General features: G+C 33.7%; 1 protein-coding gene across 1 annotated transcript; it reads right to left on the bottom strand.

Annotated features, from left to right (window-relative positions):
• Positions 1 to 6622: 6622 nt before the first annotated feature.
• Positions 6623 to 15950, bottom strand: LOC139852245 (probable CoA ligase CCL12). The gene is made up of 13 exons (XM_071841483.1): positions 15667 to 15950; positions 13750 to 13879; positions 13385 to 13635; positions 12783 to 13025; positions 12239 to 12367; positions 12087 to 12160; positions 11779 to 11999; positions 11530 to 11624; positions 11206 to 11422; positions 10974 to 11099; positions 8295 to 8393; positions 7993 to 8199; positions 6623 to 6890 (listed from the first exon to the last, which is right to left on the bottom strand). Exons 1-13 carry the CDS (start codon positions 15939 to 15941, stop codon positions 6777 to 6779), a joined length of 2181 nt encoding a protein of 726 aa, XP_071697584.1. The 5' UTR covers positions 15942 to 15950; the 3' UTR covers positions 6623 to 6776.
• Positions 15951 to 17125: the final 1175 nt, after the last annotated feature.

The following is a 17125-nucleotide window of genomic DNA, read 5'->3' as shown; positions in this document are numbered from 1 at the left end:
AGAAAATCAGCAAACAGCTGCTGAAAAAGGCCATTTCGCGACCACAAGGGTTGGACTCGCGGTCACCAGATGCTAAAAAAGGCCACTTCGCGACTACAAGGCCGGGACTCGCGGTCGCGAGATTCTCCCTGACCAAAGCCCACTTTTGATTTTTGCAATTTCGTTCCCACTTACTCGCAACTCCGTTTAACATGAAATTTTACCAACATGCTTGTATATGACTACGTTTTTATGTATGATGGTCGGAAACCCGACCCGACCCTGTTGACTTTGACTTTGACCAAGTTTGACTTTTAGTCAAACTTAACCAAACACTTATGCAATCGTTCTAACATGCTTTTATACTTATATCTTGCATGAAACTTGACAATTTGACTCACATGCTAGATTAACCGAGTCGTAATGAGCCATAGGACTAATTGAACATCTTTGACCAACCGTGTTTACCGTTATTGATACAACTTACTTGTTTAGGTCAAGACTAGCATTTGTTCTTTGCACGTTACATGTTGAAGTATCTTTTTTACTCTTGCACTCAAGGTGAGATCATAGTCCCACTTTTACTCTCTTAAACTTACATTGGGATGAGAAAACATAAACGTTTCATTTTACAAAGTGAACACAAGTATGAAAACAAACATTCTACATACGAGTTAGAACAAAATCCTCAATTCGATTATCATTAGTTACACTTGCCGGGTGTAAGCGAGAACTTATGTTGTATGGCCATATGGGTTTGACAAACCCTCATTCGGACGGTTCGCTACCGTTACTTCGGATGAAATATATTTTCGAGAAACAGTGTATGTTCTAACACTATTGTGATGGGGTTCTATGGAAGGAAAGTTAAGCCTTGATAATTGGGTGCTCGTGATAACAATTTTTGGAATGGTTAACTATTATTGAAATGTTATAAATCTTGTGGTTCATTTTACTTACTCACTTACTTACTTAAACCTATGATTTCACCAACGTTCTGGTTGACAGATTTCTATGTGTTTCTCAAGTCTTTGAACGATATGTGATACATGCTTCCGCTCATTATTTTAATACTTGCTTTGGATGTCAAGTATATATGCATACATGGAGCGTCTTTTGACTTTATTTTAAACTGTGTCGCATAGGTTTCATTTGTACTTATAACTATGTAACGTAACTAATGGTTGAACTATTCTTGTAAACTATGAAACAATCTTTACATTTGAAATAAATGCGACATATTTTGGTCAAACGTTAATTTAAAGACTTATGACCACGTAACGGGACCTAAGTAGACGACGCCGTCAATGATGATTTTGTCGGGTCGCTACAAATTTTGTCAAAACCATCAAGTACTTTTTGCGGCGATAGTCGTCGCAAAAAATAGCAGCAGGTACTGACACTGATTTTGCCGGTAGTCGCCGCAAATAAGTCGCCGCAAAAAAGAATATATATTTTTTCTTTTTTATTATTAAATAGTGGGCCCCATTTTTGTCCGCCGCAAAAAAAACGACGCAAAAGATTTTAGCCGGCGAACTTACGGTGACGACCTTATAAGCGGCGAAGGGTCGCCGCCAAAACTTTTTTGCGGCGAGGAACCCCATTTATTGCGGCGATTTTCATCGCCACAAAAAATGTTATTTCTGGTAGTGCCATTTCCACATTCACATTTGTTGGAACAAATAACATATACATTTGAATACTATATACCATACCATCTTCCACCATCTACAAAATTGACAACTTCTTCCATATGAGATCACGTCACTGAAATTTTTACCATTTTTTATGTTAAACATATAAGATGAACATAATTAAACCATATAAAAGTCAAACCTTTTGGTATCAAATGATGATGTTTGAATCTGATCATTTTTTTCCTTTACATCACATTTGACCAATAAAGATGACAACTTCACTGTAGACTTGATGATGATGATGATGATGATGATGCACTGACATAAAAAACACAAAACATCACCGATATGGAATTTCATCCATCTTGGTTATTGTTTTAATACCTCAACTGCAATTATATACGTTTTGATTAGATTTTTTAACAAAACATTTGAATAAATGGTTTAAGTGAATGGGTCAAAACTAATTTAAGCGACATAAATTGTTTAAACCTGTTATAAAGTTAGTAAAAATGAAAATAGTCATTATTGCCAAAACCTTTGGTTTTCTCCTTCTCATCTTTTGTATAGCTGAACTTTCAATTCTCTTCAACAGTTCAACATCAATTGTTGCATTAGCCCAAGAAACATAACAAATTGGTCTTATTGACCCTGAAGAAATTTTTTTTTTTTTTTTTTTTTTTTTGAAAAGCAAGATGATATATTAATAGCCACACACAAAACACAAATACAAATCAACATCCGTTGCTAAGATCGCAACATGAGAAATAAAGATCCTACCGCAATTATGCTACCACCACAATAGAAATAAAGATCCTACCACAATTATGCTAACACAACAAAGGATTATTAAACCTACCGCAATTGTATGAAGGATTATTGACCCTGAAGAATTCAAAGACGATTTGGGCACACCACAACTTGGCTCAACTTATGTATCACATACATGAATATTATTTGTCACAACTTGAGCTCAACTATTAGCATGTCTTGTTATGTTCTTATTCCAGGGACAATTCCAACAAAATCACTTCTAATCAAGTAAAGCAATATGAAACAATGTAACAATATAAAATCAACGTTTTAGTTTAAATGCATGTACATCCTGATTCGTGATATGTAATCAACCATTTAAACCAAATAAAAAGCAATCAAAATTGTTGTGAATTGACCAGAAAATCAAAGGCTTATTCTTAACGTGAAAACAGCCATTTAAACCAAACCAAAAAATAATCAAAATTTTTACCTACAAGTGTTTCACCAAACCTATACCCACGTAACCGTTTCACCCTTTATGGATGAAATTTTGACAATTACTATGGGATTGAAAAAATCGATCTTCGGATATTGTATGTTGTTAACATCAAGGATTGCAAGATCGATCTTCAGAGATTATTCGATGAAACCCTAGAATTTATTCGTAAGCGATTAAATAGCTAGAACTCATAAACTGAACATTACCTATTTGATAAACGTTAGGGTTAATCAGAAACCATTTTTTCTTCATACAATCACGTTCAAATGTTCGATTTAGGAGACGAAAGATGTAAAGTTGAATTTGATTGTAGACTTGTGTGTTTGGGGAGAGAATTAGGGTTTTTTTTCCCTGTAATTTGAAAATGAAAGAATGAAAATGTAAAAACCCCTATTTTCATTGTTTCACCCCGTGCTTTTTTAATTTTTCTAAATGTAAGGGTATTTTATATAATATGGATGGTCTAGATTATAGATGTTAATGACAATGGAAGGCTAAGATTAGGATTAGTGGTTTGAATTTTATATTATTTATTTTAAGCTTTGTTATTATAATATAAAGAGATTGTTTTTTAATTAATTAAATATTATTATTATAATTATAATATTTAAATAGATAAAATGATGATATTGCACTACTACAGAAAATGACATTACAAACCGGTTTTTTGGACTTTGCAAACCGGTTTTAAAACTGGTTTGTAATGGTAGGGGTTTGCAAAGTCCACACCGGTTTTATAACCGGTTCCGAAAGTTGAGACCGGTTTTTTCTTAAAACCGGTTTGAATTCTATTTTTATTTTTTTTTTAAATAATTACAGCATCTTCATCCATGTTCATCCATCTTCATCCTTTCTTCTAGCGTAACTCAACCAGTCAAGTCATCTGTTCCTTTCTTCTAGCGTAATACAAAGAACACACTACACAATCAAATCAAAATACTCGAATCGAAAATAGATAAGCAAAATAAAACAAAGACTTTAGTAATCGAACCTTTTTACACGAATCGAAATGTGAATCTGAATGAACTGATGAATCTGAATGAAACAATGAATTGATGAATCTGAATAACCTGTTTACTTTAGCTTGAATGAATTGAAAGAAGAGATCGAATATGGCGGTGACGATGAGGGTTTTGAGTTTGAAAGTGTTTGAATTTTGAAGCATTTGGTAGAATGAATGTGAAGATCTAGATTTGAAATATTTAAAAAGTTTGATGTCCCCGCCAGGTTTGCAACTTTCAGAAATTCGTAAGTGTGGGAGGAGATTGCAAACCGGTTTTAGAAAAAAAACAGGTTTGCAAAGTAGACTTTGCAAACCGGTTTTTTTTTTTAAAAAACAGGTTTACAAAGTTGAAACCTGTTTTTATAAAAAAACAGTTTTGCAAAGTCTACTTTGCAAACCTGTTTTTTGTAAAAAACCGGTTTTCCATTTCCGGATTTTTTAAAACCGGTCTCGTTTCACTTTGCAAACCTGTTTTTAGGGGTTTATTTAAAAACCGGTTTGCATTGGGGGTTTGCATTCTCATTTGTGTAGTAGTGTTATTTTTAGTGTGAATGAACATTGAATTAAACATTGTCACTAATCTTTTACTTATTAACTTAACTCTGAAAACAAAACTTCTGCAATCCTCGTGCACTAACAGCATCCGAATTCCATACAAGAGTATACTTACCACATCTATGTTTCATTCTACATTGATTTTTCTTAACTTCTTTAATATAAAGTACAAGTAAACAATATATGAAATTGACTAATTTTTTTCATTTTTAAAACATATTTGGTTAATGACACATGTTCTTAAAAGAGTTCCACTGAGGGAACTGAGGGAAGGTCTGGAGGAGAACAAGGTGATCAACAGCTCGGGGTCCAAGGTTATTGGGAGCCTAATTCTTCTTATATATAAAAGCACAATCGAAAATTTGAGAAATATGAGAACGATATAAACATAGCTGAAGCAACGAATGTGAAGCAGAATAGGTCAAAAACAACAATTAAAAGCTCCAGAAAAAGAAGAAATCAAAGTCCACTAGCATTCTAACATTTTTTTTATAACTGACATTTTTTTAAATAGCTTATATATTTCATTACGGTCTAAGTGTTTTTTTTTCCTACCTAGTTTTAAGTATTTAAATTATCAAGACAGACCTAGAGTTCTAGTTAAGTTGTAGTTGGTAAAAGTAGTATACAGTTTAGAATGACAATTTTATTATGATTTTGTATTTTGTGTAAATCAGTTTAATACAAATATACTGGGCCAGAGTACATTAATAGTTCAATTGGGCCTTATGAATTACTGGGCCAGAGTACACAGGCCTCCTAGTAATCTTAAAGTAGTGGCGGCCGGTGGTTTGTTTGGTATGTGATTTTCGAAAGTAGAGAAATGGAAGCTACACGAGTACCCATGGTTTCCGGCGACGGTGACGTCATTACCACCGGCAAGAGTGAAGTCAGAATTAATAATGAAAAACAGAAGAAATCTCAATTCCGGCCAACTATTGATGACAGTAAACCCCTTCTTCAAGATCCGGTACCCTACTATCTTTCTCTTAATTCCCATTTCCATTATTATTATAGGTTTAATAATTAGTACAGTTTTAAGTTTGATTATCTACGTAAAAATAAGAAATTTGTGATTTAAATTTAATTCTTAATTAAATCTGAAGTTATTGTTGTGTAGATTTTGAGTTCAGATCCATCAGAGACAGAAGAAGCTGTTCTAAGATTGCCTAATTTTCCTGCTTTTAAATGATTCCCTGCCCGCTGCTTATTATTTATCCCCGAAAATTTGCTTTATTTTTTCTTTTTTTAAGAAAAAGAAGTAAGTATACTACTTGTTGATCAATGAATATTTTATGTAACAGTTTGATAATATTGCTTCCCTATTTTATTGTTCAATTTTTTTTACTTATTTTAGAGTACATTACTCACAAGCAATAATCACTAAAAAACGATGATTACTCCCGATTAATCATCGATTACTAAAGTTCAATTCCCACCAACCTCACTTTGGGGCCATGCCTTTCAAAAAAAAAAAATCATCGATTACTCATTCTTAAGAACAAATCGTTCCATTTTTTCAAAATGCGTTTAATTAATCTGTCTAACGTCAATTAATGGGTCTAAATTAAATTTGTTGATCAAAGTGTGTCAAAGTAAAAAATAGTTAACATTTTAACATTAATGTAAACTAGAAATTTTAAGTGTTTCAACAAAATGAACAATTTTAGAGCATTATGTTTAACTTTATATTTATGTTATGATTTTCTTCTATTTTTTACACATATAATTTTGAAATATGTTATCAAAATGTATAAAAAATACAATACGATTAATTCCCGAATTACCGATTACTCCCTCCAAAATCCCGACCGATTAATCCCCGAATAGCGAATTTTGCAACCTTCGTCACAAGTGTACACTGCTTATTTCTACGTATATATTTAGTTATGTTAACTAATTAGTTATTACAGTATTAATTAAATTAATAATAACCATGGCTCCAACAATTTCCTTAACCATTTCATCTAAGACATTTCTTCAAACATAACCATGGCTCCAATGATCTCGGCCTCTACCCAAAACTCGATTTTGTGGTGAACAAATGTAATGGAGTGAAAGGGTTAGCTGAATTAGGACTCGATACTTTATCGCACCAGTATATTCAACCTCCACAAGAAAGGTTTGACACGAGCAGTTGGGAAGTGCATAACGACACCAATACAGTTATATTACGTAGAATAATATCTTTGTATAAATAAATAACAAATGTGTTTCATATGTAATGTACGAAGAAGAATCAAGCTTTATAAGCCTTTATGTTATGGAAGCATTGCTTTTTATACAAGTCAAAGATGTGACTGAAATCGCCAAACATTATTTGAAGTTTATATAAAACTCGACGTGCTTACATTTTACTACGAGTTTGAAGCTCCTCCTTCAGTTGATCCCTTAAAATTCTTCTCATTAACTTGTTTGAAGCAGTTCGAGGGAACTCTGGAACAATCTTGACAAAACTCACCTGTTTATTAACAAAATCAGAAACACTTGATTAACGTCTTTGGGTTTGCTTATTTAAGTGTTCACTTAATTATTTCTCGTTTTTCTTAAAGATGATAAACATTCTCAAAACACTCTTTCAAAAAGGTTAGTGTATGAAAATGTAACAAATTTATTGTGTGTATGAACTTACAAAAAACCTCTGTTGTGTGTATCGGGTTTTCGTTTATTGTTATTTGTATGTACTTTGTTGGCGTAGGACTTTGTACCGCTGCCAAGTGAATGCTTTGTATCGATGACAAACCAGCCAAAATACATACAGTTGCAATAATCGAGAATTTGATACATAGATGTTTGGTTGTTCTGCAAGGACGGAGCGGACGGAGCTGTTCAGGGGCAAGAAGGGGTCGTGGCCCCCGGAATAAAAATGAAATGTAGTCCTTTGAGTTACGAACGTTTGGGCTTTTGAATCAACATAATCGAAGTCCGTATGAAGGAGATATGTTCATAATGGTGAATGCTCGCAAAGTTGCTAGTTGTCACTGTTTTGGTCATATCTCCTCCAATATGATTTCACACTTGGTTGATTTAAAAATTCGAACACTCGTAACTCTAAAGGGCTACAAATTTCTATTTTATAGTTAACCTAAGTTCAGATCCTCCCGTTAGGGAGAGGTCCAATCTTGTCCGGGATATCACGAAAGTACTAAAAAATTATATTGTATGCTAAAATCATTTAGTTTTCTTGATAAAACATGTCACATCCGCCCCCACTTATAAAAATTTTCAAGCTCCATCACTTGTTCATCACTAGCAACATATCTTAGGGTGGTCAGGGAATGGGTCGGAAAAGGTCACAAGTAACCTCGTTACGCCGCCTACATCATCTGAGTAAAAATATCTCTCTCCATCAGGCAACTTGAACAAGGAAAACCACATTCGTTTACCCGTTTACTCTTACAATCAATATAGTTTTGTCATAATTTATTACATTTTCATACACTTAGCCCTTTTGAAAACTACTTATCTGCTTACTTTAGAAAAAATGGCAGTTAAGAATAAGTAGCTTGGTAGCTGCTTAATTTTCAATAAGCTCATAACAAGAGAGTGGATTAAGAGAAAACCTTGAACAATGGGTTTAGATTTTTCTGAATAGCCTTTGAAAATATCATCTTTAGGTCCTGCGGTTGAGTGTCAAAACCGTTCTTTAGTACCACAAATATCGCTAACAGTTCTGGACCACCGGTTGCAGGTGCAACACTGACTGCAGCTGTTTCCATTATGCTTCCATCAGCTTGTTCACAAACACGCTCGATTTCTATTGAACTTGTCTGCATACACAAATCCCTTCAGTTTCTTAATTATATATAAACCGATTAATAGTTTATATCCCTCGAGTATAATTAGTACTAAAAAAACTATATACCTTTATGCCACCAAGGTTCATGGTATCATCAGCCCTGCCTTGTACAACCAAATAACCTCCAATTGTTTTCTTGATGATGTCACCGTGTCTCCTTAGTTGCTAGATACACAAAACATGTTATATCATCGTACCCACAATAAAACATTCAGCGAAAAGGGTTATATCATTATCAAATGTTACCCCAAATTCTATTGTATTTATACAACTCTATAACTTTATTTTGTCATTTGAAAAGTATCAAATTAGTGACATGGCACCAATTTGATGACGTGATTTTTTTTAAATATTTTTTATGAGTAAGTTATCAGATACATTCTGTTAAGGGGTGTAACAAATAACCGAACCCATGTAACTAACCAGAATTCGAAGCATAATTTGGCCACCCAAACCTGAGTAGCCAGAATTCGAATAACTCGATTTGAACTAGGTTATGGAAAAGTATTTTAATTTGGGTTAACCCGAATAATCACAAAAATTAGTTAATTTACAAATATAACTATATATATGTATATAAGTTATCTATGATTTAATATGGTTACATCTTTATATAGTATACATATAAATATGAATTACAATGATCTATAGCCCATTGGTTGGAGCTATGATATCCTTGCAAAAGGTCTCAGGTTCGAATCTTGTGATGGTCAAAGAAGGGCTGAAAACAGCTAGGAGTATTCCTTACTCATACATTAGATTATGGGGTTGGTTTACTCATTCTCCCGGAAAACCTAATAGGAAGAACCTTATACGATAACTTTATATTTGTATTATATATTTGTATCATTTTGTAAACACAAAACTTCAACGATAGTCCATATCGTTTATCGAAAACATCAAGTTTCGTCCTTAAGCTATTTTTTAATCATGGATAGTTTTGTGGTTTGAACTTGGGCAAATTACATAAAAAGGTAACATATTTTCCCTATTTTTCTATTCTAGGTAATCTATTTAATTCGGATATAAAAAATGAGTCTTTTTCAAAAGTTAATCAAAAAGAGGAGCGTCGTTAACTTTTGTTAACTTTCTCAGTTAAGTGTCAACTTCGCATAACATGTCAAGTCTTTTATCGACAACATTTTCAACTCGCAATTTCGACGCGCACGTATTCGACCTGCGTTTTCAACGTGCTTTTTTTGAGACACGTTTTCGAGGCGCGTTTTTTACCAGAGTTTTTGACTAGCGTTCTGGAGGCGCGTTTTCAACTGGCGATTTCGAGGCGTGTTTTCGAGACGCGTGTTTCGGCGCGCGTTTTCGAGGATCGTTAACGCGCCTCGAAAGCATGCCTCAAAAAATGCGTGTCGAAAACACATGTCGGAATCGCGCCGAAAACGCATGTCGGAATCGCGCGTCGAAAACGTGCGTCGAAATCACGAGTTGAAAATGTTGGTCGATAAAGGACTTGACATGTTATGCGAAGTTGACACTCAACCAGTGAAAGTTAACAAAAGTTAACGACACCCATCTTTTTAATTAACTTTTAAAATAAGTCTCTTTTTTTATATTTGAATGAAATAGATTACCTAGGATAGGAAAACAGGAAAAATAGGTTACTTTTTTTATGTAATTTGCTCTTTGAACTTCAATCAAGGCCATAGTCCCTCTCACTAAGGTATGTTAATTATTTTCGTTAAACCAGACACGTGTTGAACATGAGGGTATTTTTGTGTTCTTAACTTCCCATTATCTTTTTAACTCCTTCATCTTCCATCAAAAACCTAAATTAACAAAATCCTAATTGCTTTTCTTGTGTATTACCATTACCATTAACCATCTAAAAAAAATGGAAGAAACAAAAGTATCACATGAAGAAAAAGAAGAAAAAAATTAATCTTGCGCTACTAAATCATTCGATCTTTTAACAAACTACATAATTCTTCAAATAGTAAAGAAATTGGTGAAATTGGAAACGTTATTTATTTTCAATAGCACTTCAAAATGATTTTCTCCCATCGTTCTTCAAGTCAACACTGTTTCATTTACTTTTGATTCCAATTCGAACATCAATGGCTTCAAGAACGACGGGGGAAAATCGTTTTGAAGTGCTACTAAAAATGAATAGCATTTCCAGTTTCACTAATTTGTTTGCTATTTGACGAGCAATGTTGTCTGTTGAAAGATCGAATGGTGAAGCAACGAAAGATTCATGATTTCCTTCTTTTTCTTAACGAGATACTTCGGTTTCTTCCATTTTGTAGATGATTAATGGTGATGCTAATACACAAGAAACATGAAAAATTACGGTATTGTTAAATTAGGTTTATGATGGAAGATGAAGATGAAAGAGTTAAAAAGATAGCGAAAAGTTAAAAAGACAAAAATACCCTTACATGTTTGGCACATGACTAGATTTAATGGTAATTATTAACATCCCTTAGTGAGAGGTAATATCCTTGACTGAAGGGCAAACGATAGGACCATCCATGATTAAAACAAAGCTAAAGAGCGAAACTTGATATTTTCGATGTTTTTGACAAACTACAGGGACTATCCTTGAAGTTTTGTCTTCTGTAAAGTTTAAATTTTGTTCATAATGCGAAAATTTATGATATCATCTTATTCGGGCTAATATACCCTACCGAACCCAACCCAAACCCAAGTATCCCAATCCCGAATAAACTAACCTTATTTGAACGGGTTACGAGTCGCACAAAATAAACGATGTTTTAGAGTTATCATTACCATTCCTTTGTAAATCGGCATTCCCTTGAAGTAAATCTTTTCATGATCTGCATTAAGTAGTCTTTCAGATGCTCCCATATATAGCGGAAACAATCCCACTTCACCAACACAAGGTACATCATCAGGCTGTCATATATATTAGAAACCAAAATTATAAAAAAGTAATTAAACTTTAAAACCAAGATTTATTTATAAAGATTGTGAACTTCCTTTATAAACTGATTAATCTTACGTAAGCAACTCCATATTCGTCAAAAATGACAAATCCCGTCCCCATTGAAGCAGAGCTAAATGTTCCAAACGCTTGTGGCTGCAGAAGATTCCCTTGAACGTAAGAAGACGCAAGCTCGGTCCCACCACAACATTCAATGATTGGTTTATAGTATGTCTTTGAAGATAGCCAAAGGTCATCATCAACATTAGATGCTTCACCCGTAGACGCAAATGCCCTGCACATATTTGAAAATTAAAATGCATAAACATCGCTTGTACAAATCTTTATACAAAAAAAATAAAAATAAAAATAAAAACAGGGGGTAACAAATGAGGTTTTCACTTTATCTTTGTCCAGTCCAGCCCTTCCATACAATTTTTACTCTTCCAAGACTTGACCATGCTAGGAACAGTGCCCAAAACTGTCACTCCTGCATCCTGAAATGCAAAAAATAAATAAAAATAAAAAAAAATTGATGAATTGAAAGTTGCATAATACGGTATACAACTTGGTCACTAAAAAAGATTATAGTTTTTTGATTAAAGTTAATCGCTTATTTAAGCTACTTGTAAGAAGATATTAAGAAGCAACCTGAACGAATTTTCCAAAACCATGATCAAGTGGAGAGCCATGATAAAGAGCCAAAGTTGCACCAGTAAGAAAACTCGAATAAAGTAAAATGGGTCCCATGACCCAACCCAAATTAGTGGGCCAACAATAAACATCTCCAGCCCGAAGATCCAAATTAGCCCATCCGTCAGCAGCACATCTCATAGGAGATAGTTGCGTCCATGGTATAGCTTTTGGATCTCCTATATAAACAAAAAAAATAAAATATATAAGTAACTCAAAAAATTGAAATATATAAGTAACTCGAAAAATGAAATAACGTCTTTAACCTGTTGTTCCTGAAGAGAAAAGTATGTTTGTCATCGTGTCGATTGATTGATAGACCGGAGAGCAAAAATCAGGGCTGCATTTATATAAGTATTACATAATCTAACCGATAATTCCGTATTTGAAAACTTATGAAGTATTTATGAAAAGGTACCTAGGAAGATGTTTTGCACTCGAAAGAAAATCGCCCCATGAAATATCCTGTTTTCTCAATATAACTTCTACGTTTTCTCCTATTGCGGGAACCACGATGGCTCTACATTGGGTGGCCTCAATAACCCTACTGAAAGAGTGAACAAAATCATTAATATTTTTGGCATACAATTAAATTCAGAGTAGGTCAACGTCTAATTAGTCGGTCAACGCTAAAAAGTCAGGTCAACGTTGGACAAGTCAGTCTAAAGTTTAAAGTTGACTGTTTGTGTTGCCTTGTTTTAGTAATCATTTATTCTAAAATACATATGTTTAAACTATTTGTGTTTGAAATATTTATATTTGAAAAGTCAACATTGGTCAACGTCCGTCTCGACCTACCGACCTTTCAAGGTCGTGACCGACTTGTCTCCGTCTTGCATCTTTTTCAACCTTGGATATTGTTGTTATTGTAATTAAATTTTCATTATTAGCTAGCTAGTTTTAGAAACTAGTTTATATAAGTCCCTCAATTACTATTTTGTTTCATCCAACTTCGTTATTACCTGTACAAAGGAAATTTTCTACCACCTCGAACAATGTAATCTTGAGTAAAGATGGCCTTCGCATTAGACACTCGTAACCGCGTTGCAATCTCTTTTGCAGCAAAACTATCAGCTATCGATACAACCACAAATCCAGAATACACGATTGCCAAATATAGAATAACTGCAGTAACTGTCATCGGCATATCAATCGCAATAGGATCTCCTTTTGTAAACAATAGCCTCAATGCATTCGCAACCAACCTGCATATTTTTCAAATACATCATTTATAGAAATAAGGCATCATAAAGATACATTTAGTTGATTTCAATAGCATTTTAAATGGGTTATGTTTATGAAATCGTATTGACGTGGAACCTTTATTTTATACTCCTTTACTAAAACACAGAAATATGAACATTAACCGCTCACTGATGTCATGCGCACGTCAGCAATGACGTCAGTGAGCGGTTACTGTTCATATTTATGTGTGGACGTCAGCAATGACGTCAGCTACTTTATCCCTTTCATACTTTTATTTATTTATTTATTTAAAAATAAGCATCTTGTTATGGCTATATATATAAAATAATTTTGGGTGAAGTTTGACACGTATTCATACATTACTTGTTGTCGCAATTCCTTGAATGTCATCTTGTTTACATTCAAATGATCAAATCTTTCATCACGCCATACAATCGCAACATTTTCATCCGTTTCATTAGTTGACAGTATACAACACTCCGCAATGTTCAAAACAGAACCGGGAAGCCACGTGCCCCCGGGTTTTGATTTGTCAGATGTATTTAATATACAGTTTGGACGTTTCTGAAATTGGATTGAAAGCTTTTCTAACACAATTGACCAATATACCTGAACAAGTATCAAACATTATATATACATTTAAATATTTTTATATTTAGATTTATAAAATAAAATGAATTAACTGTCTGAGCATACACAGGTAGGAACAAAACAAACACTTGCCTCTGGATGTTGAGCAGAGAATTTATGAAACTGTTTAAAACTTGTTATAGGATCTTGGTAATCTGCACCTAGAAGCTTCGGTCCATGAGTTTCCATAATGCGTCCCAAGTTTGACTTTTTAGAATCAACGCTAATTTATCAAAAAGAACCCATAGTTTAGTTCACTTAAATGAATTTATGCGAAATTAATAATTTATAATCTTCAAACACTAATTATGGTCTGGCCTAGTAAATGTGTGAGTGGTTAGTTAATCAGTTAATACTTTTACAAACTTAAGGTGCACCCCAATTTCTTTCATTGTTTAGTAAAAAATGTTAGCACTCTGATAACTCATCTTCAAATACAAGCTATTTCAACTAGTGCACTTAAAATGAAGTAATATAACTTACACTCATAAGTCATAATCACACAATCACATACTTCATTTGGGTTCTACAGAAATTAGAAAGAAGAGTCATAAAAAAAAATTTCAATCATCAAAATTATTGAAATTGCAATTTTCAAATTCCAAAGGGAAGCTTTAGACAATTAAGATATAGCTAGACTAGATCCTTAAATTTGTTACAAATTTAAATCTCACTTGCTTAAACGATGGAGCATATTATTGACACTGACACTGTACATTATTATAACTATCATTTTGTTCGATCTTTTAAAAAAAAAAAAATCTTAATTTAATTGGCTTTTAACTTTCCAAATTCCCCGTTGCCAACCGAACACAATGAGTGTGTTTGGTAGAACTAGCCTCAAGCCTGAGGACTTATTTTCAAATTGAAAGCTGAAGCTTATTTTGGTAAGTGTTTAGTAAAGTAGTCAGAGTCAAAAAGTTTATAGCTGTGAATTAAATTAAAATGACACAAATATAAAATAAAATGTAAATAATATAATAAAAGGTTTTTTTTAGTAATTTTCCTTTCTTAGGCTCTATGTATCTACAGATGCTAGTTTGAAAGAGGTTATTCATTACCCTAATATTTCTACCAACCTTTTATTACAATAACAAAGTGCTTATAATTAGGGGCTTATTAAAATAAAATATAAGCAAAACTTCCTATAAATTCTCATAACCTCATATTCATACAAGACCATTTCCATCCCGGCGTGAGTTTGCTCCGTCAGTCCTACATGGCCAAGTGTGACGGAAAGTGACGGCCCCTAACGGGGCGTCAGTTAGTTGGGTTCTCGTCCGTCAGTCACGAAAGTGACCCAAATTGAAGGATCCGTTAGTTTTTTGTCCCACCAATCACAATTTTTCATTATATGTATTTTTATTTTTATTTAATTTGTTTCCACTCCATTTTCAATCAGATTTTACCACATCATCCTACGTAATATTTGACACAAAAAACTGACACACCGGTAAAATGTCAGTGCCTAATCACAGTCAGTTTGTACTTTCTTGCACTTTTTGGCTAAATTGCCTGCGATATCACCGTGAGGGTTGGAAATGGTCTAAGCTGTCATCCAAACACAACGATCCAAACACAGTGAAGAGTATAATCCAGAATGGAAATATGTTTGATGTGCCTAATTACATGGACCTAAACGTAGACCTAAACATTTGATTGGCTTTGGCTTATACATTAAAAGTGATTGTTAAATATAAGGATAAAGAGTAGATGACATTATTATGTGTCAAAAAGAGTACAATTAAGCTCAAGTTTAGGCCTATACTTTTAACTTTTTAAGGCATAATATTCAGCATTACTCATCTAAATTTAATAATGTCAACGGAACAAATTTACAATGGAATTTAGATTCCACCAAACTCCGCAAACCAAACGGGACTTTACATTTACATACCCTTTAAAAATGAAAAATATTCATTTGACAAAGTCGTATATTAATTTAAAAATAATAAAAATAAAAATAACAAAAATTCGTACAATTCAGATAGAAACCACATTGTAACTTACTCAGATGGAAACCAATATAGGGGAGGACCATGGATAGATGCATCATAGTTACCGTACACCGCGTTGTAGACGAGCTGATGCAAAGAATGAGGATGAGATGATTTAAGCAGCCTTTGAGAAGTGATTTGACGCCATAACTCAACTGGGTTTGAATTAGTAGTTTCACTCATGATGAATTTAAACTTGATTAGTAGTGATTTTGCGTCATTAGGTGTTAATCCAGCGTTTAGTAGATCTTGTAATTCTAATTCTTGGATGGTTTTTGTGACATCCATTTTTATGTTGTTTTGTTTTTCAGTAATACTAATTTTTTATTTATGAGTTTAAATAGGGAGATTTAAATGGTAGGTAGTTCATCCAGTGGATGTTGTGTACCGTGTGTACACGTGGCATTTGACCAATTAAATTAAATTAAATTAAATTAAAATTGAATTGAATGAATTGGAAACTGGCGTGATTGTTCGGTAGCCTAATGGCCTTTCCAAATGTATGAAAAATTATTCCATGGCCAATGAATGCAGTCTAGATTATTGAGTATTTTCGGAAATTTATGTATCTTTGAATGCTTTGAAACTAAATATTAACATCATGTGTTTTCGTTTTTCTCAAATGCTCGGTTGTGTACAAGTGGAACACATTTTTACAAAAGTTGTTCAAATATTAATAGGAAATAACTATGCCAATAGTCCCTGCGGTTTGCAACTATTTTGCCAACAGTCCCTGAACTAAATATTTCACCTGCACAGTCCCTGTAGTTTGCAGATTGTGTGTCAACAGTTCAAAGCCCAAACGGCAGTTAAAGCAAACGTTAAATCAGACCATGTGCTGGTCACATTAGGGTTATTTCAGTCTTTTTCATACAAGTTATGTAATCTACAACATATAAAATTCTGTAGTCAACTACATAAAACGTATAATTTCTTTATGCGAACCTTTATTCGCACTTTATGTCGCTAACCCGTGATGGACAGAGCTACCAGGTGACGATAAAGGTACTTCCACATTTCGAACCTCGGGAGAGAAGTCCAATACCAAGACGACTTCTTTCCCAAGAAGTCTTTATGCATAAACTGTACTCGACAATAACAAATAATAAGAAGAATGGCTAACCGTTTGGGCTTTGAACTGTTGACACCGAATTTGCAAATCACAGGGGCTGTCGGGGTGAAAAATATAGTCCAGGGACTGTTGGCAAGATATTTGTAAACCATGAGGACTGTTGGCACAATTTTGTCTATTAATATTGAGTTTGTTGACCTATACATAAATACTCATCAAAAGAGTCGGCGACAATACCGTATTGTAAGATCCTGAATTTTGTGCATCAGAAAATGTTCCTGAAAGTGTCAGTAAATGTGTGCGTCAGAAAGCGCCACTAAAAGTCTACCTAACACTTATGCATTTTCAGAATTTACATCAGAATCAGGATTTGTCAGAATCAGTCCCGGAACTTCAGAAA

The sequence above is a fragment of the Rutidosis leptorrhynchoides genome, chromosome 6, assembly GCF_046630445.1.
Source record: "Rutidosis leptorrhynchoides isolate AG116_Rl617_1_P2 chromosome 6, CSIRO_AGI_Rlap_v1, whole genome shotgun sequence".
NCBI lineage: Eukaryota > Viridiplantae > Streptophyta > Magnoliopsida > Asterales > Asteraceae > Rutidosis > Rutidosis leptorrhynchoides.
Note: the sequence above shows the minus strand (reverse complement) of the source record. Positions and strands in the feature narration are given on the sequence as shown.